This window comes from Lepisma saccharinum, chromosome 21 (assembly GCF_977018435.1).
Source record: "Lepisma saccharinum chromosome 21, izLepSacc3.1, whole genome shotgun sequence".
Classification (NCBI taxonomy): Eukaryota; Metazoa; Arthropoda; class Insecta; order Zygentoma; family Lepismatidae; genus Lepisma; species Lepisma saccharinum.
The window spans coordinates 19,358,045-19,383,694 of record NC_139249.1 but is presented as its reverse complement, the minus strand read 5'-3'; the positions used below and the strand labels follow the sequence as shown (position 1 = coordinate 19,383,694).

The following is a 25,650-nucleotide window of genomic DNA, read 5'->3' as shown; positions in this document are numbered from 1 at the left end:
ATGCACACCAGTGGCGGATAATGAGCTGTTGTAGGAGAAGGAAGGTGGTCACTTTTCTTTTACTTATCATGCTGTTTTTGTTCGTTTTAAAGAAGGTATTCAGAACTGTTTCCTTTTTTTTATACACCAAAGGAAAGGTGCCCGTGTGCGCACACGAGCAAGAAAATCGTGGCCGAAACAATTAGCAATGGACCCCCCTCCCTTTGCCCCCTGTTTGCTGATAGATAAAGGGGAGAAGTCACTCAGACAACAAAACACTGTTTTGACAAATTTTATACCGGGCACAGTTGGGAATCGTATGAAGCGGGAAACCTAGATGACAACGCATTAAGCGGGTTGACGATCTTTAGTCGGCATATGCATCTTTGATTATCTGTAACAGTTTCCCTTTTTTTTTTATGAAGTTCTACAGGGCACAAAGAACACGCTTTTAATGAAAGTGGTTACCGGAATTTGTCGGATACCAGGCCAAAAGTTGCTCGCTCACGGGAAATTGCTGTATCTCGATCTCAGAGCTAGACAGATGGGTGAGACTTCCAGGAACCACGCGTCTTGTATTTTGGAACATTCATGCGATCTTATCTCGCATTTCTCATCTAGCACTGGTGAATATTTCCAAGGTGGCGCATTCAGCGGGGAAAGAGCTTGACCTCCCATGCACATTGACAAAGAATGCCAATGTCCAGCGGGCATTTCGGGCTGCTTCCCTCGAGTTGTCAGCAGCTCTTAAAGGACAAGGAAACATATCAAGGTCAAGTTAAAATAACGTCCAAGCTCTCTCCACATTCGATCTTCTCTTGTCGACTTACTCAGGTGTCTACTTCGAATTAAGCGAAACCAGATTTGCGGAAGGGTCTTGTATACAACTTCGTATTAAAAATTATCCGTATTTCGATTTATCCGTACTAAAATACATTATAAATCCTATCTTATCGGCTGGGGAATAGGAAGAACTTCGGATTAAAGGGTACTTCGTATTAACCAATATCGTATTAACGAGGTTTTCCTGTATGTTTATTTTGTGTAGTGCAGTTTTGAAATCAAATTTATGATTATATTCACAATTTTAAAACCAAAATGTCATTTTACATACCGTTTTTGATCCAATTTTTCACTGCTATAACACCAAAAATTTATTTGATTTACCACTTTTGAACCCGAAATTGACTCTGTTTTTGTACCGAAATTTTGATTTTTTTATTTACCAAAAATATGTGCCTCTAATGATAAGTAAAGAAGGGGAAATATAAGGACCAGAGAAAAATCAGGGAAGCCAACCTATGAGTGAAAAATGTCAGTAAATTTTTAAAATATGCCCAAGAAATGGAGAAGTCTTAAATTTCTCTCTTTTTTTTTTTTACATTCTCACATGAATGGAATGAAATAAATCTCACTTTTTCCTTGAACAAGTATTCTTTACGGGATGCGAAATAAAATAATGTAATTTGATTATTTTAAGTGGTTTTTATCTTCCCTGCGACGTTTTGTCCTGGTTTCCCAGAACTTTGCCTCAAGCTTACACCAACATGAACATACACAGACACAACCTTATGTGGCTAGTCGCATGTAGAGCTACTACATGAAAAGTGTAGAGTGGCTAGCCATGTAAGGTTGTTTTTTACGATGTTTATTTTGGTGTAAACTCGAGGCAGTTCTGGGAAACCAGGATGAAACGTTGAAGGAAAAATAAAACCACTTAAAATAAGAGATTTATATGATTTTGCATCTAGAAAAAGTGGTTGTGCGAACGTTTAAGAACATCATAGATATCTTTGAACAATATTGATTAAAATTTATTCTGTTGAAAAGGAAGTGGAGTTTAATACTTAACCCTTTAAGTCCCGTGGCGCTTATGCAGTTTTTACCTCTGTCCCAGGGTATTTAAGTGAGTTTTGTAAGGTTTTAGCAAAAATCGTTATAGCTTCCTTCTATGGCAGATAATGTAGTGAAACATGAAACATTTTACTAAGAATAAAATGTACTTTAACATAGAAAAGATGAAGTGTTGCTCTCTGTATGTATTTGTTATTATTCGTAGCTTCAAATGTGAAAATTAAAAAAGAAAAAAAGACAAAATTTTGCCCCACCCCCCTCCCTGTTGAGACTTTGGACAGGAACAAGTTCTATGTCCAATTTGCAACCACACGTCTACATTATAATTCAGTATTTATTTTGTTCCTAATGTCTTTTGCCATCCGGAGAAAAAATGAAAAAGAAACTAAGTGCATGAGTTATTTTCAACAAGGGTTGACAACACAGACAATGAAGTGCATGAGTTATTTTCGACATGGGACAGGAACAAATTCTATGTCCTATTTGCAACCACATGTCTACATTATATTTCAATATTTATTTTGTTCCTAATGCCTTTTTGCCATCCGAAGGAAAAGAATGAAAAAAACTAAGTGCATGAGTTATTTTTGACAAGGGTTGGCAACATGCACAATATTTTTTTACATTACTGCAACACCTCTGTGAACTCAAATGTAACATCCATTTCAAAATAAAAGGGACAGTCAGCTGGAAAAATTAGAAGAGTTATTTTTAGCCTCAATCCTACCTTTTACTCCCCCCTTTCATTTTCCCTCCAAAGGAGGAGTGGTTGTCTTCTGAAGCAAGGATTGTGCAAAGTCCATTTCACCCGCTGAAAAGTTATCGCCACAAACACTTTTGACAACAGTGCCCCCTCCGACCATGACCTGCTTCGGCATGTTGAGAAGGAAAACAATAGACAAACGATTTCCTCATAAGTCTCTTTCCTGCAAGGCATGAGATCGTAAACCACCGTTGTAAACAAGCATTTACAACGGCGCCAACTCACTTCTGTGAGCTTTGTCATTCGATGCCTCTTTTACTAAATCGACAAAGAGGAGGTGTAAATTTAGCAGCTGCTGCTGACGTCGTTAGGAAGTCGAAGAGCACCAGCATTGCTGTCGATGCATATCTACTTTTGGTTTCAAGTTCCACGCATTTCGAGTCATGAGCCTAGAAAATGAACAGGGTTGCAAGGCGACGAAAAAAGGTTCTGTTCCATCAGTCAAGGTATGACAAACCGGGACTGTGGCCAAAAATGGGGACTGTGGCCAAAAATGCCATCAGTCAACACATGATCGATTGGGACTGTAAAGGTTAAATCTTGGTTATTAGCATGTTAAAACACCACTGAATGATTTGACAATGTTTTATTCGAAATTGCCTGGAAAGCCATGAAATTTGTTAGCCAAAATGAGTGGTAAACCTGAAGACTGAATTTCACTGAAATCATCAACAACGTCATCAATATGAATAAGTAAGCGTGCAATGTTAAGTGAACATTGTCCATTGTCTGGGATTTTTACCTATATATATTCTCACATTACGCTTCAAGAGAGCACCTCTTCTCTCATCACAGGATACTTCAGACTTCAGAAAGTGTCGCATCAGTATATAAACTGTAAATTTTGTGTTTAAGGGTATATATGCATTTTTCAGTTCATTTCGCTTCATTTCATGACAAAACCGGATGGGAAAATGCACCTCACACCTTTCAGAAACATGAAAAATTAACATTAGAATGTGTTATTTCACATTTCGTGTTTTCTTAAAAAAACGAAATATGCATGCCTCTACGCATCGGTAAATGAACCTTAAATTTGGTGTTTGAGTTTATTTTGCATTTTGAAGTTCTTTTCGCATCGTTTCGTGGCAAAGCATGGTAGGGAAATGCACATCACACCTTTCAAAAACATGAAAAATTAACATTACAATGTGTTATTTAACATTTCATGTTCGTGTCAAAAGCGAAATATGCATGCCCATACTTATAGGGTGTTGTACCATTTCTATGAAAGCTGTCTTTGATTTCCCTCAGTTTCCAATTTGTTTATTTGTGTAGTTCTGTTCAATTGAATTCTGTGATTCCATGCATGTTTGGGGCTATTTTTGACCTACATGTTTCACCTTTGTGTGTTTTGTTGAGGTTATATTTTGAAATCTTCAGAATTGAACATTGCACTGGGTAAACCAACATTTCATGTTTTCTTTTTTAAAAAATCCATAATAACACTTAGGTTTTAACCTGTCGAAAGTTCAATTTGTTGGTAAAATGTTACATCCATTCAGCCATAATGTTATAACATGGAATATGTTTTATTCTCTTTCAGATCCAGACAGTGAAGTGGTTGATTTAGAAGACTCATCCAGTCAGGATGACACCTGTTCAGAACGGTCAAGTTCCACAACAACATCCACTCAAAGGGATTCTCGCCATTGTGATTGTTGTTACTGTGAAGTATTTGGTCATGGAATGGTATGTTTCTATCTTTGATCTTATATTAGAAAGTATCTGTTGTCATTTACATTTGTCATCACAATAGTTATATATATGAGGGGTATTCAAGTCAAACAGAGACTTTTGATTTTTCAGAATAACGGAACACATTTTAACATGTAGAAAAAGAACCGTATTTGTTGATGTAATCCCGTCTACACTAATGCACTTATCTCAGCATTCACTAGTCCTTGGATACCAGAGGCATAGAAATATTTCTCAGAATGCCAGAGCCATGATCAGACTGCCTGATTCACCTCTTCATCTTTGCTGAAATGCAAACCTCCCAGGAATGCCTTTAGGGTCCAATAGGTGAATTACACTGGGAGCAAGGTCCAGACTGTAAGGGGCATGTCAGAGTAACTCCCAGCCGAGTCCATGTAGTGGGCAGTATGTGTGCCTGCATTGTCTTGCAGAAACAGAATGCATCAAACCAGGCCTTTTGGGAGAGCATTGTTCACATCTTTGAGAACCAGATAGAAGTAAACACTGTTGGTTACACCACTGGACAGAAAATCCACATGAATTTTACCACATAGTCCCAAAAAGTATTATCATATGACTGCCTGCTGATGCAGCTGCCTAAAATGTTTTAGAGGTGGTGAGTCCATATGCTCCCACTCTTTCATGTGCAGTTTGATTCCGATGTGAAATGATGTACCCATGTTTTGTTGCAGGTGACGACCTGATGAGAAAAGTGGCCTTTCGTGTCAAAAGTTCCTGTAACTCATTGCAGATTTGCAATCTTTTGTGCCAGTTGAGCAGGAATCTGTCCAGTACCCAAAGTGCAAAAACTTTCCAGAACCGTAGGTGTTCATGAATGATTATGTTCAAATTAAAATGACTTCTTTTACCCTCATTAATCAATATTAGTTAATAAAATTTAATATAACGAACAAATAATTTATAATGCAAGAGGTAAATGTTTCATTTAGGGAGTTAACATTGTGCACTCACTCATACTTGAGTGCCGCAAAGATACATTTTGACTTAATATCTTTTTGTACAACACTTTCTATATTACAGTCATATTGGCTAAGTTCACAAAACTCTAACAACTATTTATACAATGCTAAGGCAAGGATTTGAAAGTAATGCCATAAATTAAATGCTAAGTTACATCATGTAAACAATATGAGGGATAAGTTATACCAGGGGTCCCGGGTTCGAATCAGGCCTGGGCATGGATGTTTGTGAGTGTCCATTCATCAATTTCATCACATCATCACTCATCCCCATCTTCGCATATTAGCCAAAAGTGGCACAAAAGGCGAAGTAAAATAAAGCAAATCAATCTATCTTTGTTTCCAGTTGATTTGCTGTCGATAGTCTTCTATGCTTTCACTACCATACACAGTTTGAATAATTTCAGTCACACTTTTTTCCCAATTTAAAACATAATTTCGTGTTATGTTGTTCCATCGTGGCATTTTTATATAGGTACAAAACACAGTTACATTTCACGTCATAACTGCACAGGCCTGCACCGTGAAATTTTTATGGTGAGCAGGAAAGCTGTCTGTACATAACTCATAAGTCAATACAGAGATGGCACTTTTGGTAGCTTGGAGAGAGAGTCCATCACTTTTTTATTGAGAGACACTGTGTATTTGTGGTGAAATACAAATTTCCACTATTCCGTGAAGTGGAATTTCCCACTTTAGTGTGAGATGGCTATTACATTTGCTATCATCTTTTTTTCTTTCTTTCCACGAAATGGACGTGAAGTAATTTACATTTTTTTACAGGATTCGGTAAGTACCAATATTTATAGTGTTTATGTGTTGCTGTTTTTCTTGATTGCAGCCATCCGTGGCTCCAGTTAGTAGAAACTATCAAGAGATGAGGGAGAGACTGAGGCTGTTGCTGACAAAAAAGAAAGCAAAATGTAAAAGTGGGAATGCATCGTCAACGCCTGGTGCAGCGGACAGCGTGGCTTCGTCCAAGGACAAAGAGGCAGACAAGGATGGCCCGAAACCTGAGAATGACACCAGGGACCTTAAAGCTCTTCTGGATTTTATCGAAGGAAGCCCGTCTTCTGGGAGGTGTACGGATGCAAAGAAGGCTGCGAAAAAGGCCAAGCAGAAAAAGAAGAAGGTACGGTATTCGCACACACTTACTTAGCTGGCTTTTTTGTGCTGGCAATTTTGTTTAAGGGGGGGAGCAAGTGGTAAGTTTTGTCTTTGAAAACCCAGCTGAGTAGGGATGGACAGATATGGATTTTCCCTGATACAGACAACGTACCAATATAAAATTTACACATTCCAATAACCAATCTGATATAAAGTTCCAAATGGTTCATTGACCTCCTTAACTCCTTAAGTGTGGAATTTGTTGAAGTCGCTACTGGAAAATGTAGTTTTTTTTTGTCAAATTCAGTATATGCCCTCCACATTGTGCTGCTGTAGTGCAGAAGGTATATATATATACGCTTTGTTTGTTTGTTTTCAACTATATTCGATTTACTGTGTTGTATATAGTCACACAGGTTTGGTGATGTTTCTACTGCAGCTAGAACTATCTCACCAAACGTCTGTGTTACTATATACGCCACAGTAAATCGAATATAGTTGAAAACAAACAAAAGTGTATATATACACAATCCACACTACAGAAGCACAATGCGGAGGGCATATATATATGCCATCCACACTTAAGGGGTTAATAAATAGTTGTTGCCAGAAGAATCAAGATTTTGCAATGCAAGAGAAGTTAGCTGCATGTTTAAGTATTATTTTTGTTTAAAAAAAAGTACAGAAGGGAAATATATGTTTATACCCATAAAAATATACGGAAATGTCACAATATTGCACTAAATTGTTAGATATTTTACTGATAAACCAGTATGTCTGTATCAGTCAATGCAAATAGAGTACCGATTAATCTGCCCCATCCCTATTAAAATTACACCAAAAAACCTGGAAAACTGGGAGATTTTTTTAACAGATTTGCTAATGAAAATTAATTCTATTTTTTTTTTCTTGAAAATCTTCTTGATGGAAGAGGTTTTTTTTTTAAATGTTGTATAAACTTCAATCTCTTGATTAGCAATTTCAGCTTTGCGCTTAAGATTTGGTTATTAGCAGAATGGTCTGGAAATTTACTTCAAAACTACCTGAAAAGGCCAAAATATTGGGAAATCTATTCTCTTTTGTTCACACACGTTTGCTTGCAAGAGATGGCCAGTGTACTGGTCCAAGGTCAGGAGGGCTCTGTTCTGTCCCTGTCATCAGGTTTAGAATTAAAACAAGTCGTTGTCTTCTTCCAGCTTTGGGTCACCAAAACCCATTCCGAGACTACAAAAATTGATCATTCCATCATCAGCATGGTTTCTCAATTTTTTTTTTTTCTTTTGGCCTGTAATTTAATATCTTCACTTCGATATTTTAAAATTTATTCCACCACTGCTTTGACCTTCCATTTATTTGGGATTTCTTCACTTCTCATTTTCGTAAGTTTATGCTGCTTCAAGACCACAAAAATCTCATTTGTGAACAATTTATTCAAGTTTTATCATGTTGATGAAGAGTTTCAACATTTGCTACCTTATAGAAGAGCCGGTTTTGAAATTTTGATGGCATCTTATTTGATTTTCTTTTCCCATTTGTTTTTCAAAATTTTATTCAATCGATTACATTTTATTAAATTTTTCTCAACATCTTTTTGGTGTTCGAACTGTGAAATATGGTTTCTCAAATATACAAAGTCTGTTACTTCAATTATTTTATCGTTTATCATAGGGATGTGACTAAACTGAAAATTTACCAATGCCGATGTACTCGCCGATAATTTTTGGAACTGATACGTAAAATTATTAAACAGAAATGGGATGTTATTTTCTGCATCACAAAAATAAATTTGCTATGTACATTTCTATTGCATATCATATGTATATACATATATACTTCTCAAGAGATGCGAATGTACATTTGCATCTACAAAAGGTTATGTGAACCTAGAGATTTAACATTAGTACACAAGCAGTTCTTTGAAATGCAAAATGAATTCCTGTTCTGCCAGATTCAACTTCAGAAATACAAGATTTGGAAGCACTTCAGGAAGTAACCTACTTCTTCTCTTATCACAAATCTGTTCAGCAACACTGAACACTCAATCACTGAATACTGATTCAACAGGTATGCTCAAGTATTTTCTCAGCACTTGCTTCAGGTTTGAATACTCATTTTTGAATTTCCAATACAACAGCAGATCCTGGTTCAGCAATGTACAGTTTTATTTCCAATTTATAGTTAGGTTGATCCTCTTAATGAGAGTTTGCAATAATTTTATTACAAAAACTCTACAATAATGACGAATCATAACCAAATTTTCAATAAATCTTACAAAACTAGAATATATAACTTGTTAGAAGGTAAAACTTTGGTATAATCTGTACTGGTTTAAATATCAGGTTTTTGCCGATTCCGATACCGATATGTCAATTTCTGCCGATTTTCATACATCTGTAATCGGCTTCGGTACATCCCTAGTTTATCACTATTTTCACTCTGGGATTTTTATTTTTACCATTTATTGCCACCGACTTTGTTAATTAAAACAATTGTTGATCTTTATTCCAGTTGGAGAAGAAAATGAGGAAGGAACAGGAAGAACAAGAGAGGCAGAGGCTGGAAGAGCTGCAGACAAAAACTCCAGAGGTGACAATCACGGTGGTCAACCCTCCCTCATCTGGTGTGCATGTACCTCAACCCAGCAAAACTCAAGGCTCTGTCAAGAACCAGAACGTCAAGAAGGAAAGCAGGAATAATGGGAATCCTTCGACGCCCGTGTCTTCAACGTCAGACAAACCACCGCAGATGGTCACCATTAAACGTGTGATGGAACCAAATAGTGCAGAGCCAACCGTGACAATCACCTTGAAAGGGGAAACTCCGGACAAAGACAAAGTGCTCTTCACGCTTGTGAACGGACAAGGTAACTGCTTGTTTCTTTACGTACATAATACAGTATTATACATGGCTTCATAACATTTTGTGTATAATCTTCATATACACAACTGGACCAATATTTTACAATTTTGTAATGATCTTGTGTAAATTGTACAGTCCGTGTGTGAAAATGCAAATATGAATTTGCCAGGCTCCATGGTGGAATGGTTATCAGAGCATGCTACAAATGGGGTCCCGGGTTCGAATCACAGCTTGGTCATGGGTGTTCTTTGTGAGTGTCCCTTCATCAGTTTAATCATATCATCACTCATCCTCATCTTCGGGATTAGCCAAAAGTGGCAGAAAAGTGATGTAAAATGAATGAAATTAATCAAGCAGATACGAAGTTCGACCTCCCTGGTTGCATCGTAATAACACAGTTGCTTTGTAATTAAGGGATCACGGGTTGGTTCCCCTTTGGAGGCACATTTTAGTGATTCAGATCCCACTTTAAACTGTAGGTCCCATCTCAGCTAATCTGAGCATAATGTGGACTTAAAAGAAACTTTTGGTATGAATCTCTTCTCCCTATCATTGTGTATTTCAAGATTATATAAAATGAAACAATATTTGTGGTCCTGGTTAGGTATCTGACCCATTTCTTTATTTGGTCAAGAAATGAAAGTATGTAAAGGTTAAATATTGCTTTCATGGTGATTGCGGTAAACGCGGTTTAAAATTACTTACGTGAAATTTAGAAGATTTCGTACTTCCGTGTTGCACAATTTAATGGTTCAATCCTATTAATTACGAAGATCCACTGTCTTCATTCACAAAGGGTACGGCGTTTGAAGCGGAGATGGTACCGCGTCACTACATTGTTTGTTCCCGGGCGGCGGTGGTTGCGAAAAAAAATCGCAACCACCGCCGCCCGGGAACAAACAATGTAGTGACGCGGTACCATCTCCGCTTCAAACGCCGTACCCTTTGTGAATGAAGACAGTGGATCTTCGTAATTAATAGGATTGAACCATTAAATTGTGCAACACGGAAGTACGAAATCTTCTAAATTTCACGTAAGTAAATATTGCTTGTTGGCAGTCTCCAGTTAGGGCCCTCCGATCATAAAGATTTTTAAATAGATGAAGCAAAATCACTGTCCCTGTTGCAAAAAGGTGTAATTGAGTCGGCATGTATGTGTAAGGCAGAAATCTTACTTGGTTGGCATTTTTCATAACTTTGTTACTTGGGTGCATGGGAAACCATACACACATCAAAACGAGAATCGAATTCAGTCCATACTTCCCCTTCCCCAGCATCTCCCAATGAACATTTATCATGGCTTCAGTTATACATCCTTGCAAGTCCTCTGAGGTAACTGGAAGGGGTGGGACAAACACCAAATCTTTCCCCAAAGAAAGAAATGCAAAAGTAATTAATTACTTTTCCTCCGTGTTGTCTAGTTGTTTTTTAATAACCCTGTATGGTTGAAATGATCAAATTTTCTGTTCCCTGGTGACCATGTTTGTTTGTACCACAATATGCTGTAGTTTCCCGTCTCTTCAGTATTATTCCTTAGCTTTTCCAGTTGTCCTTTGTAGCAGTGCTATATATCTATACAGGGATATTCCTATTGTTGAAACACTGTCAAAGTGTAGAGGTTAGGTCTCTTGTAGTTGCCTTCTCCAATCTTCTACTGTAGCAACATTGTAGTTGCAATTTTTCAATGCAGTACATCATCATAGTAGCACTATGTGAAACACCTTTAATTCTCTTTAAAATTTGGAAATACAATATACGTTTGAATGTTAGGGACAGTCGTTCTATTCTAACGTATCTGGTAAGGTCACATAGTGTTTCGGATCCCATATTAAAACTTAACATCCAGTCTCGATTAGCTTATCTGTGCATAAAGTGGACTTAAAAAACTATACTATGTACTTATTCTAATAGCATATGAATGCAAGTGAGTTTACATAGGAGAATCTGCACACCCTTTAGAGAAGAAGAGAGATGAACACGGAATACAGGGAAAAGAGAGACGGAAAAGTCAAAGTTAGCTGAACATGCATGGAAAGAATTTCAAGGAGTACAATTAGACTTAATAACCTACACCCAAAATCCTGTAAGCCATCCCTATAGAGAATTCAAGCAAAGATGCCCCCCTTCCCCTCACCTCCTAAAGAAATAGTAATGCGTAGTAACTAAATGTAACAAAAGGTAGTTAGTATAGCATTCCTGGGGCACTATGGAGTTGTTGGTCAGTGCACAGGATATGTAGTATATCACAGGTCCATCCTAGTGTCAACTCCCCCTAACTAACAAAAGACAAAATTGTCACCTGAACATGTAAGAAGAGGTACTCTCATTAACATAGTGCTAGAATAAGTAATAGTAGACAATGGATAATGTCTAATAGAGTGCTGCGGGGAGAGGATTTTGCTCGAGCGTCAAATAGTTCGCACAAACAACACTAGATAGTGGTACAGAATTGAGAGCTTCTTGGCTCGAGCAGGCCAAACTAGTGGTATACACTCGTAGCCTTGTAGTATGCATATAACTGTAATTTGTCTTGGTAGTGGGCTCTTAAATATGGATCGTGAAGTGAAAGATGCAGTAAAATTGAAATCTCCATGTTAAAATGTAGTTCAATCTATCATACCAATATATGAAAATGAAACAGGTGATTGTGGGCTGAAACTGCCAAGGCAGATATATATGTACGTGATTATGTTTACGATTTTTGTCACACACGAAAGGGTGGGGGGGGCTCAAACGAGTACAAGCGAGTGGAAGTAGTCGTATGCAGTACTCTAATGACCAATTAACATTGTATGCTATTACGAGGGTTGTTCAGGGGAAAAGTTTACAAAACATATTTAAAGTATAATGAGGACTGAACTACTAAAGGGAAAGTATACGTAACCCCTTACGAAAAACCTGGGCATGCCACTGGATGATGTGGAATGAAAAGTGGTCCTACTTGACCGAGGTAAGCACTTATCACAGCATGAAATGAGTTGAGTTTGAATATTCTTTATGCACAGGAACTGGTGTTAAGCTGTTGGAGCCATTTTGAAGCCGAAGTTTTCACATCTTCATTGCTCTCAAACCATGGTCCAGACATGATGCAATGGATCACTATTTTTCCTTCTACCTTGGTGAATGCACTCTTCCACACATACACAGTCCATGTCAGCTGCCTTAGAGCTGGACCGACTGTGTCTGGGGTTTTGATTTTTCACACCATCTCATCCCACTCCACTTGCACCCTACTTTGAAAGAACACAGGCTTGACACCACAACATGACAGTAAATGTAGCAGTTTCAGCCAAAAATGAAGGCTCGACCAGGGTTCGAATCTGGGTCTCTGGCATACCATTGGTCTACCAACTAAGATACCGAGCAAGCTCTGGTTTCACCTGATTTTTTGCTCTTGCTGTTTTACTGCATTGACATGCGACAGTAAATGCCAACCAGTTCCCTATGAATCTCTGCCATTATCTGATGTTTGGCCTGTAATATCAATCTACTAACCTCACCGTTACACATGGCCAGTTTTTCAAATGAACTACTATTGAAGTCATGGGCCGTAGGGAAGATCCAGGTTTTTTTCCCAGGATGGGTGATCTAAAGTAACCTTGTCCCTACATAAAGTAGCCCTGGGGTTGCACCAGCCTGTAATAAATGGGTACCGGGGACATAAAGGCAGCTAGAGCATGGTGCTGAACACATCTCCTCCACAAATACCCAAGCCTGTTAGTAAGTTGGGCCCTACTTCCACATTTTATATGCCTTCGTGGAGTGTTGCAATGAGAGAGAGACACAGACAGAGGCAGGCAGGGCAGAGAGGCATTGTATCAGCACATGCACCAAATTTGACAAATCATGCCAACTGTAAACTTTTTTTCCTGACCAGCCCTCGTACAAAGACATCTAAGAATGCTATAGTAAATTATGTTGGAAAGTGGTAATACTATTATGTAGCAACAGTGCAGTTTCAATTGACACAAAGTTTAGAAGTATATTAATGTAAAATGAAGAGTGATGCATGTAAGATGTAACACTTGTGTTGTAATGTGATGTGCATAGTAATAACGAAAGACGAAGTAGATATAAAGTACAAATTGGCTTAGCTTATTGAAGAGTTGGTTCACGTAGAACTAGGAGGTAAAATTAAAACGATAATCTGAAGATTATATGGGGCAGAATTCCACTTGCTTTTCAGACTTGTAACATATGCATCACTTTCTTTTACAGTGTGTCAGGCACAAGAATCAGCAGACTCGTCAAGTCAAAAACAAAACAACAACAACAACAGTAGTAAAAACAATAAAAACAATAAGAACAATCAAAATGCTAGTAGTAATAACAACACTAGTAACAATAGCAAGAAGAAGAAAAAGAAAAATAATTCTCAGGCCGCATCAACAACACATTCCACAGCCTCAAAAGCTCCCACGAGTTCAAATTCCACAGCTTCCAGTCCGGCTACAGTGTCTGTTAACCGTTCCCCTGCAACTAATATAAGCATAATAAATCGTTCCAATGTATCCGTAACAAATCACTCGTTTCCTGTAAACAATGGCCCAAAGCTTCAAGAAACTGCTACAAAGTTCAACAGCCTTATAAAGAACTTATCAAGGTCTGTACCACTGCCAAATTCGCCAGCGTCTGCAACCAACTCTAATTCGATCGCTGTGGAATCAAAATCGTTCAGTTTAGAGAACCTGAAGCTACCTCCCGGGATAACCATCACAAAAGTGGAAGGCCCGGCGAACGCACCACAGAGGAAGCCACCAGCAAAACAGGAAGTTCCTAAGAAGCAGCAGCAACCAAACGCTGCAGCTACTGCCATAATTGCACCATCGTCTGCACCATCCAACAAAAGTAGCGGAATGGGGCTTCCTGCTGGTCTGAACGGGCCGAATGTTATCGTTGTTGATACAGGAAAGTTGAGGGATGGACCTGGTGATATGAATGGGAAGAGTAAGTAACCTATTAAAAATCTGTATGAAGTAGTGTGGATGAGTGTGTTTGAGGGTGGGTGCACTTGTGTGTTTGTGTGTGGAAACTTATACTTTTACCTTAATGAAGTTTCGTGTTTCTGCATTGCACAATTGGATAGTCTTTTCCGATTAATTTCGAAGGCTCGCTGCCTTCGTTCACTAAGGTTATGGCATGTGGAGCGGAGATGGTATTCTGTTTGACCTTCTTAAACATCCTTCGTTCCCCCAATCTGGGAGAAAACCACAGCCATAATTCTAGGGGTGTATTACACACCGACAAAGAGATGCTAGTTCGGAGTTGCCAAGCATCTTGCCACCCCCAAGTGGCATCAGTTGATGTTTTTCCCTTGCTCACCTTGAACAGTGACCACACCCAGAGGACAGCTGTCTGCCGATAGACGAGTAGAGTGAAAAAGATGTGGCAATGCTTTCAGCTGTCACCCGTGGCACTCACTGTGGTTTCGGAAGGCAGAGTGATGGGTTAAAGACACTTATTCGTGGCACAAGGATTAGCAAGTCACTTCTTTGTTAGTTCCCAGGTGGCAGTAGTAGCATTTTCTCCCGTTTGGTGGCACTGGTGTGCGTTTCCTCATTTGTGTCATCTGCTGTGCTTTCTATTGTTTTAATTAATCGGAAAAAACTATCAAATTGTGCAATGTGGAAACATTAAACTTCATGTAGGTGATACTTAAACTGCATTTACCACATCCATCATGATACTTTTACATTTACGCATTTCACTTAAGGAAACAATTGTAATAGGTTGCTTCTTTTGTAGGTTGGCTGACCAATTCGCCGTATTTACATGTGTATCATGCACACTTTTTCCCCCGAAATTTTAGCCCCCCAAAAATCTATGGTGTGTGTTGACACCTACATTCTGACAGCTACAATGACACCAAGCGAAATTACTGTATTCCACTATTTTTCACCTTCTATTGAAATGTTTTGCATCACTAAGCAAAGTGGCAGGGTTGTGGCAGATCGAGTGAACATGATATACATAACATCAGTATTTACCCGAGAAATAATGGGAATTACCTCAAAATCATTTTGAACAGATGCTTCCTAGGTAAAGCCTGCTTCTTGGATGTAGCTTCCTGTAGCTTAGCTTGTCTTCACACTTCTACCATTCTCTTACGTTACCTCGCGAAGGTCGAATTTTCAATCTGCAGCCCTGTTGTTGTTTTCCTTCTAACTTAGGCAATTTTATATCTTCACATATCTTTAGAACCTTGATTACATTTTGCAATTGAAACAACTCTGAAAAGCAAAGCTGAAATTGTGGCTTGGTCAGTGTTTAAACCTGGGATCCTTGTATTCTGTACAAACTTGATTGGTGTCGATTGTAAATTCTATTGTAGAACAATACCAACGCGGGGACAGTCATATGAGCTAAACTTTCACAGTCTTGACTTTAAACACCACACATTTGCATGTTAACAGGAGCTGAGCAAGATCATGCGATATAGATGTCCATGCTAGTTCCAACACCCGTTGATTTGTAATGTTCTGTCTTTACTATTGTTAGGTGTGTGGATGTGTTCTGTGCAGTTTTAAGCATGTTGCTTCTTTACTATTGTATCTAGGTGTTGGTTTTTGTTGCTGGGCTGGTGAATGAATAAATGTCTGCTTCCCCAGCTCTTGTTTAAGAGGCATTGTTATCATTGGTTGCATGTTGTTCATATTTGGTTGGCAAGCCAATAACCCAGGAGATATTCCTAGTTCCTCTATTTTAGGACTGGGCTAATCGTGAAACTGGGTCTAGGCAGGGAAAGTCCGAGTAGATTCAGAGGCATGATCACGGAATTTTTGGCCGATTTACTCTTTGTGGACGTTTGGTAAATCATGCTTTTTGGAAGGTCACAGGTGTGAATCCTGACTGACATTTTGCGTTCTTTTTCTGTCAAATACCAGAGTGGCACCTCTTTGTCACTTTCCGTTCACTTCCATCATCTCTTTCCTTACTCATACAAGACAACCAATCACTCTGACAAGTTGCCTGTAATGCCAACCGATGTGCTTATAAAATTTAAATAATTTGAAATGTAAATAATTGCCAAATCTATGTACCACCAAAATTTAGCATGTTGTTTCACCTTGCATTATGCTCAGTGCAGCTAGCTCTCTTCATACTAAGAAATGAACGTTAATTCTTCACCAATTCTGTGTGTGGTTTTCATTGAACCATTATACCGTACCAAGAACTAAAAAAAAAAGGTGCAAGATGCACAATTTTTGTACTTCACCATCTAGGATCATAAGATATTTGAACATTCATACAACTACCTATAATCCCATCACGCACACAGAGGCATGCTTTGGAAGCCTCTTCTAGCATCTTGATGTATAAATGTGGGACGATATGTGAATTATCCACATGAGTCACTAAAGATTTCCCAAAGTACCATCTGCCTGCAATTGAGGGAACTAAAGTTAGATCAGTAGAATTTAGAAAATCAAAATAATTACAAAAGAAAGAAGAAAGTTATTTTTTCGTAAATAATAAAGCTCCTTATCATAACCAAATGACATCACAGTATGTAATATAACTATTCTGATCCATTGCATTGTATATAACTAGAGGCACATAATTTTGGTAAATAAAAAAGCAAAATTTCAGTACAAAAACAGAGTCAATTTCTGGTTGAAAAGTGGTAAATAAAATAAAATTTCAGTGTTATAGTGGTGGTGAAAAATCAGATGAAAAGTGGTATATAAAAATACATTTTGGTTTTAAAATTGTGAATAATCCTAAATTTGATTTAAAAACTACAATTATTACACAAAATTAACATTTCACTTCTAATAGCACATGTATGCAGTTATCAGAGTATTAGGTTTACTTCTGTGTAAAGGAGTCCATTTTTGCTTTTCCAATATTAACAGCAGAATTAATCAATTATCCGTGAATTGCATAACTCACAGGATAATTTAGACCTCAGAAGGTATCACGTCGGTAAATAAATCCTAAATTTCGTGTTTAAAGTTTATTTCGCATTATTTCATGACAAAACATGGTAGCAAAATGCATCTCTCACCTTTCAAAAACATAAAAAATTAACACTACAATGTTTTTTTTTGACATTTCGTTTTTTCGTCAAAAACAAAATATGCATGCCTTTAATATAACCCTAAAAAAAAAAAGAGAGATTTTGAAGTTCTCCGTTTGTACAGAGGAAACCAAATTCAGAAATGATAGTATGTGAGATGCCATGTTGTACAGCACAGTAGTGGTTCAAATAATTTCGAGAAGTGTTTGAGAAACAAGGTGGAATGGTGTAATATTTTTTTCTTATTAACAGAATGTCGGCTACTAAATACACTGTTAATGGAGATAATTATGTGCCTGTTCTCACAAAGCCTATCTCACATATCCGTAAAAGTATACATATTTTCACTAAGGTTGTTAGAAACTCCACTATAACGCTTGGAAAGTGTGGCATGGAAAGTCACTATGTTCTTGGCTAAGTGAAACATAGTAATGGTTCCGTACCCTCCTTACATTGTTGTGGCTTATTTCTTTACCCTTTATGTCACAAGTAATGGTGAAGAGGAGGCAGATCTGAAAGGACTGCATGAAGATTGCAGCTAGCATGTCTTTGAGGAGTGGCAGACACATCTAGATGGTTGCGTTTTGCCCCAGAATAGATTACTTTGAAATTCTCTGCACCTGTTCAGCACAAATTAAGGAACGACTACAGATGACCAGACTCCTCTCCGATTTTCTTCATATTTGGCATACTCACTAATTGAGGCCTCCTAATCACGAATCTGAAGTTAAAAGTTGTCGGAAACGTATAGAAATTGCAAAAGAAAAGAAAATAAGGCGTTAGTTTTCGGAATGGAAACAGTGTATTTTCACGATTTTTTTTTTGTTTCAGAACCAAATATATATATTCCTGATACTACCACGACATGAAATTTTAACTGTTTGCCTAACCTAACCACACATCAATGGTTCATGGGGCTAGCGCCAATGGTTCGTGGTGCTAGTGTCAATGAAGTATATCTTGTATTTGGCTTACATACAGAGGTAGACAAAACTTAAAATAATTCAGGTGCCAGCATTTTAAAGCTATATCTGTATACTATGAAAGCCATGAATTCACTCAAGATAAAGTTACACATTTTGAAATGCGGTCTTAAAACAGTTATTTTTATGAATTAATACTAAATTGGATTAATGTAATTACTGTATTTCTTGCACCGGAGTGGGAGAAGGCTCTTCTGATAACAGCAAGAATAACTGTGCATTCTACCATATTAAAATTCGGCTAGCAACAATGCAGAAATTTATTATGGCATGTTTATTATTCTGATTATTAAGAGGATATACTATACTCATTACTTTTTTAAAAAAGGAAATTTCCATAAGCAAACTCGAAATTTAAAAATTAGAATTTATAACTGAATTTGAAACTTGAGGAACCATAGTGACTGGGTGCCGTTTATTTTTCTACCCCTGCTTATGTATATATTTCAATGAATTTGTTTTTCTCTGATTTTCAGTCTGAGTTTTTATTGTATTTATACGTTGGCACATACATTGAATATAAATTGGGCCTTTTCTTTTCAGAGTCTGAACAACAGCATCCAGATGATAGTAATCAAAGCAGTAATGGGAAGAAGAAGAAGAAAAAGAAGAATAATGGACAGCAGGAAGTCAATCAAACTAATAGTGGTGTCAGTAGTAATTCCAATAAACAAAAGCAACAAACAGTCAATCAGCCAGCAAATCAGAAACAACAGAGTAATGTTAGTATTAATGGTGTTAACAACAAAATGGAAAGCAAATCTCAGCAGCAGCAGCAACAGACATTATCAAAAGCAAATTCTCGTCAACCTTCCAACTCCGTGCACGTCTCTCAGCAAAACAAACTCAACAGCCCGTCAAACAACAAAGTAGCTCAAAACGGGAAGCAGCAGCAGCAAGTGAACGGCTGCGCGAAGCTGGACGTTAACGGTGAAGTCGCGAAGAGCAAGCCGAGCAAGAAGTCCGGGAAGGGAAAGGAGAACGTGGTTGGTCCCAGGTTCTCCATCAGTGATGCCGAAGCATTCCGTAGCAAAGCGCTTGAAATGAACGGTGTGGTGGCGCACGTGACTAGCAACGCGAAAGTGGTTCGAGTGTCTCAGGAGAACGGCTACGTGGCCGGGGCCGCGAACGTCGTCGTGACCGCGAGGGCGAAGTTGCAGGACAGTGGCAGCAAGAAGAACCAGCAGGTGGTTGCTCACAACGGTTCTTGTGTTCAGCCGAGGTCATCCGTGAGGGAATTTGTGGCGGCAATGACAGGGTCCGATGCCAATTCTCAGGAGGCCCTTAAGAGGAAGAAGAAGAAGAAGAAGGGTCAGTCAAACCAACCTGGAATGGAGGACTGCCTTTCTGTTGGTGAGTACCTTTCTTAGTTTGTACTTTACAAATAGGCTTATCTTAGATTTCTTAATAAATCTGTTCAATCCATAGCACAGACAAGGTTAAAATTTAACTTCTTATATTAAAATAAAGAACAAATCGATGTTACTTGCAAAATACAGGGTGTTTCAATAAAAAGGTAACTGAAAGTATCCAAAATACAGCATGTTCAGTTACCTTTTTCTTGAAACACCCAGTATAATTTTTTCCCCTATAATTTCAGTGACTCGCTTCAGGTATTCATTAATTGTCTCTTGACAATACATTGGTCCAGAAACCAAACAAGTAAAGTGGATTTGTTTATTTTTCATGTAAGAAGTCAAATTCAGCAGGAAACATTTCATCGTGTGAGAACCAGAGGAACATAATTCCAATTTATCAACATGAGAGAGGAAATAATATATTGTTAGGAATATGTCTAACCAAAATAAGTTAGTAAATTGCAGATATATACGTGACTCCACTTTACTGCTAAGGATTGGAGTTGTAGATTCATAGATATGACCCCAAATAGAGAGCACTTCCGAAGAGATATGTTAAACAAAACCAAAAACTGAATTTTTGGAGTTACGTTCTTCTAGTTCTCAAGTGATGATTTATTCTCACTGGCAACATTTGAATTGCATACACAAGCCTTGAATCAGGCCATACATTTTTTATGTAATTCGTTTCAGTTTAAATCTTCAGAATGATATAGCAATGAAGTATATTATTAAGAAGAGTGGCTTATTAATGCTTGAATGTTTTGATAATTGCCTGCTATGATCCATTTTTTCTTTGACAAGATGCAAATATTCACACTTGTTCATGTGCATTATTTAAACATAGAGGTTAATCATTTAATATATGAGAGGTAGTTTGAAAATACTGTATTTACTCATGTATAATGCACACTTTTTTCCAAAATGTTTTTCCCCAAAAACTGTGCACGGAATAATTTGGACAGCCAACATGAAACCATACAGGGTCATTCCATGATTTTGTGACACTTTCATTGATTTTTCATGTTTACTGAACCCTATCATGTTATATATCGTTGTAAAGCTTAAATCCAGCAGTTTCTGATTATGGCAACAGTATTACATTGAAGATAGTGATACTAATGTGAAATGAGGTTGAAATAATTTCGTCACAAAATGAAGGAACGTTCTGATTTCTATGGTACTTGATATGAAAGGAATCAGAAAATAATAATTAAAATGTATTACTGGCCAAATAATATTATATATCTGTAGTGTATAAATGCCTTAATGGAAGAAATCTTGTGCTGCTAACTGCTACTTTGAGGGTCCTGAATGTGCCTCGTATAAATGTTACATTAGTCACAGAAAAAGTACATATTTTGAAGTTTCTTTTAGAAAAAGTAAAGAAGGAATGAGCGAAACCACGTATAAAAGTTTGAAGGCCATTTCCCACGATTTTTCACATTGTAGTGCAATGTTCTGTGACATCAAGATAAGCAGTGCCATTCTGGCGGAATTCGAGAATGCACCTCCCGTCACATGGGATGCGTATCAGTAGTATTTGTTGGGCAAGAAATAATAGAAAATAACTTCCTGAGCTCTGCAAATCCATAATGTAATTTTTATCTCACAGTCTACTATTACAGAATAAATAAGGTGGTTAAAGAGTGAAAGGTTTGGGATGCTAAACACAGTGGAGGGACAGGGGAGAGGTGGTGTGGGTTGGTAACTCATTGCATACACAAGTGATATTCTTCCCCTCTTGGTCCACATAGCAACAGGCGATTCATTGAATAGGTATGATGTCATTCACTCTTGATTTGCATGGCAACAGCTTTACGACCTACAACTAAGACGGCTATTTCTTGATATAATTGTTTGTCACTTTTCCCCATCAAAAACCAGGCTGCGCATTATACATGCGTAAATATGGTATTTTTGCAGTACCATTAGAAGAAAGTCCACCTGGTGGCACATGCATTGTTACTAAAAAACGAACTTCAGAATGAAAGTCCCTCTCCAATAGGCAGATTCCAGTCGTGCCAGTGTGTCGTGAAACCTGCTGGGGATTGCTGTTGCACCTTCAAGCCCATCAGCAGAACTCCTACATATCACCCATGTCTGTAACACACCTCTGTTCACAATGACTTCACTTCAATGCAGGCATGCATGTTATCGTGGTAGCTCAATTGTGAACCGTTTTGTGTCCCCCATTCAGACATCACCTCAATAATGTGGATACTATGAAACTTATTTTAGACCTGCCCCTTGTAACTGCATATCATAATGGTATCACCTCGGTTGTAATTCTCACGTTGGATATTAAATGTAAACATTTATTCGATGTGTGCTTTTTCTGCTCACCATATCTTCATAGGTTACTGCAAGGGTCATCCAGTACCTTTGCTAAGAAATATAATAATGTAGTGAAACTTTATTGCATACTGAAGTACATACCTGGGACTATTTTTCAACATATCGTAGAACGATGCCGCCTGTGATGATAACAATTTCATGAAGTAGCAAGTGGGAAATGTGTGGAAAATGCACTGATAGTGCCAACAGGGTGAATTGTATGTTCTCTGTAATGTTCCTTCCACTGCATGGACCAAGTAGTCAGCCACCGCAGATGTTCACCCACTGCGTTCCCCATTCACCTCACCAATCTGACAGTGTCAGCTGCTGACACATACTGCACATTCAAATATTGGATCACATATTGCACTTCACGTGTGGCGGGCAGCTTGATTTCCTTGAAAGTTTTGGATCTGGATCCGGATCCGAAAGTTTCGGATCTTGATCCGGATCCGAAAGTTTTGGATCTTGATCCGGATCCGAGAGTTTTGTATCTCAATCCCATTACAATATTACCACACCTTAAAAGGTATTATGATCTTCGATTACAAAGAAATTTTTCATTAGTTAGTCCTACAATAATTTTTTTCAAGTGTTGTTCCTAAAATACTTTGCTACGCATCGGCTAACACACTCGTGCACAAAATTAATCTTACTTGTTTAACATAAAATGTCAGAGGTGATTTTGTAAATGCCATTGAAACGAATATGTATTCATTCGAATGTATTGGAAATGGAAATACACATAAATGTGAGACATTCCATTCCAGGATGAAACCTTTTACATATTTAACAAGATAGAAATGTTATACAAAAATTATACAATTGTTCTACAGTTACAGTTTTAAAAATTAAAATAAAATATTATAATATATGCAGTGTTATATAATTACAAAGTGTAAGACTAACAAGGGAGGTTATCTAAGTGTCCCCCTCCGATTTCCATGAAACTTGGCAGGTGTATAGTGGGGCCCAATGGAAGAAATACGTGTTTTTTTGTTTCAACTAAAAAACAGTTTTAGGGGGCAAAAACCCCTCAAATGTCAATATGAGGACAAATTTAAGTGGGCATTTGACTCCTGTGTCCCCCTCCGATTTCCATGAAACTTGGCAGATTTATAGAGGGGCCCAAAGGAAGAAATACTTGTTTTTTTTTGTTTTTTTTTTGTTTCGTCTAAAAATCTGTTCTAGGGGGAAACCTCCCCTCAAATGTCAAGATGAGGACAAATTGAAGTGAGGATCTCACCCCTGTGTTCCCCTCCGATTTCGATGAAACGTGGCAGGTGTATAGAGGGGCCCAAAGGAAGAAATGTGTGTTTTTTTTGTTTCGGCTAAAAAACTGTTTTAGGTGGCAAAACCCGCCTCAAATGTCAATATGAGGACAAATTGAAGTAGGGATCATCTGACCCCTGTGTTCCCCTCCGATTTCCATGAAATTTGGCAGGTGTATAGAGAGGCCCTATGCCCCCTGTTTCTTCCTATGCCATATTTACGTGGTTTTGCGGTCAAATCCCCACTTCAATTTCTCCTCATCTTGACATTTGAGGAGGGGGGATGCCCCCTAAAACTGTTTTTTAGCTGAAACACAAAAACACGTACTTCTTCCTTTGCGCCATTTCATGGAAATCGGAGTGGCACACGGGGGTCAGATCCCGGCGTCAATTTGTCTTCATCTTGACCTTTGAGGGGGTTTTTGCCCCCTAAAACAGTTTTTTTTAGCTGAAACACAAAAACACGTATTTCTTCCTCTGGGCCCCTCTATACACCTGCCAAGTTTCATGGAAATCGGAGGGGGAGACTTAGACCTCCCTTGTAAGTGTATTAATTAATTACAAATTGGGCACGCACGCACACACACTATATATATGTATATTAGCAGGTAACAGTATGTTGTAAACACATTCTTACTTTCCAAAGAAGTGCATGTGGGATGGCAAAACGGATCCGGATCTGAAAATTCCGAATCCGGATCCGAATCCGAAAGTTCTGGTTCTGCATCCGAAAGTACCGGATCCGGATCCTAAGGATCTGGCCATCCCTAGTCTGCACTACTATCTTTCCTCTTACTGACGTCTGTGCCTTGCCAATGGGTCACAGAACAGGAAAAGGAAAAGTTAATATCTGAATAAGACAACGTCAAGCTGGATTTAGACATTTACAATATAATCAATCATAATTGCTCAAATTAAATTACATGGTGCATAGGAGAAATGTTTGTTCAGTTGCATAGGTCACAGAACTGGAGCTTGAAATGAACAACATAACAGAATGCAGGAAGCTATTTATTTATTAACATATTTATATAATGATTATGCTTAGCACATCCAGAATTCATAATTCTAGTCTATAGTTTACAACTGTACATATTGTTTGCTAAAAACTAGGTGTTAACAGCGTAATGTAGGCATGTGGTATTAAGAGAAATCAATGAAAAATATGATTAAAAAACAATCTTTATAAATTTAGCCTCCACTGGATTTTTCGCCCACACCAGTCAAGCCATTTTTTAAAATTCTTCTTTTGAAATATCACAGCAGTTTTTTGAAAGCAGAGTAATTTTTGAAAGGGTCTTGGCCAGCATGGGCCAAATGTTGAGCAGGGCCTCAAGTAAAATTACTATTAGAGAAACATGTAAACACAGTACAAGGTGTGAAAAGCAATGTTAGAAGAATTACCAGAGAAATTAATTACAAACATGCTGAAAATACTAATAAAATTGTTGGTTATTTAAGTTGTTCATTTTCAAGGTTATTGGTGTGATTTCCTAAAATTTTAATTACATAGATCCTTAGATCTTAGTATAAAAAATGTACATCATACTTTTAATGAAGTGGCAGATATCATATGCAGAGCATTAATTCTTACAAGTGAACTTGGTAGTACGAGGGTCACTATTTATATTTTGAGCTTAACAATGAAAAAACAGGAATTTGGCATTGAAAACTGCTTTATTGTTTTTCGAAGTATTCTCCTTTATGGTCAATACACTTTTGCATTCGTTCGAACCATTTGTCAAAGCAGTTTTTCCAATCTTCTTCAGACACCTCCATAATATGGTTTTTGAACGCATCAATGGCGTCTTCTGCCGACGAAAATCGTTGTCCACGCAATTTATTCTTGACATTCGGGAACAAGAAGAAGTCATTGGGTGCCAAATCAGGACTGTACGGCGGATGACCCATCAATTCGATTTTTTGACTGTTCATAAAGTCGGTTGTTAGACGAGATGTGTGACAGCTGGCATTGTCTTGATGAAGAATGATCCGACGGCGTTTGTTTGTTTTCCGTATTTGACCGAAGACCTCTGGCAAACAAATTGTTGTGTACCATTCAGAGTTGACCGTTCTACGTTCCTCTAAAGGCACAGTTGCCACATGACCAGTTTTCCCGAAAAAACAGGCGACCATTTGTTTCGATGTGCTTCGAGCGCGAACAACTTTTGTTGGATTGGGTTCATCTTGAAACACCCATACAGTCGACTGCTGTTTACGTTCCGGCTCATATGCATATATCCATGATTCGTCACCTGTTACAATCTTATATACGTCTTTTGATACGTCACGATTGTATTTATTGAGCATTTGTTTGCACCAATTGACGCGAGCGTCTTTTTGAGTTTTTGTCAAATTGTGTGGGATCCAACGAGAACATACCTTTCTCACAGCTAAATGATCATGTAATATTTTATATATGCTGGTGGAACTAATGCCTA

At 37.9% G+C, this 25,650-nt stretch overlaps 1 protein-coding gene across 5 annotated transcripts in view; it reads left to right on the top strand.

Moving 5' to 3' along the window:
* The window catches only part of LOC146004410 (protein FAM193A-like), a 78,769-nt gene that overhangs the window by 41,003 nt on the left and 12,116 nt on the right, over window positions 1-25,650 (top strand). For 4 of the 5 annotated variants that reach the window (XM_083143254.1, XM_083143251.1, XM_083143250.1 and 1 more), the window contains 5 exons: window positions 4,143-4,288; window positions 6,116-6,406; window positions 8,890-9,244; window positions 13,459-14,187; window positions 18,787-19,596. In XM_083143254.1, the coding sequence (XP_082999380.1) occupies window positions 4,143-4,288; window positions 6,116-6,406; window positions 8,890-9,244; window positions 13,459-14,187; window positions 18,787-19,596 (2,331 nt within the window). The remainder of the gene's footprint in view (window positions 1-4,142; window positions 4,289-6,115; window positions 6,407-8,889; window positions 9,245-13,458; window positions 14,188-18,786; window positions 19,597-25,650) is intronic. The other variant, XM_083143255.1, reaches the window with a different exon arrangement.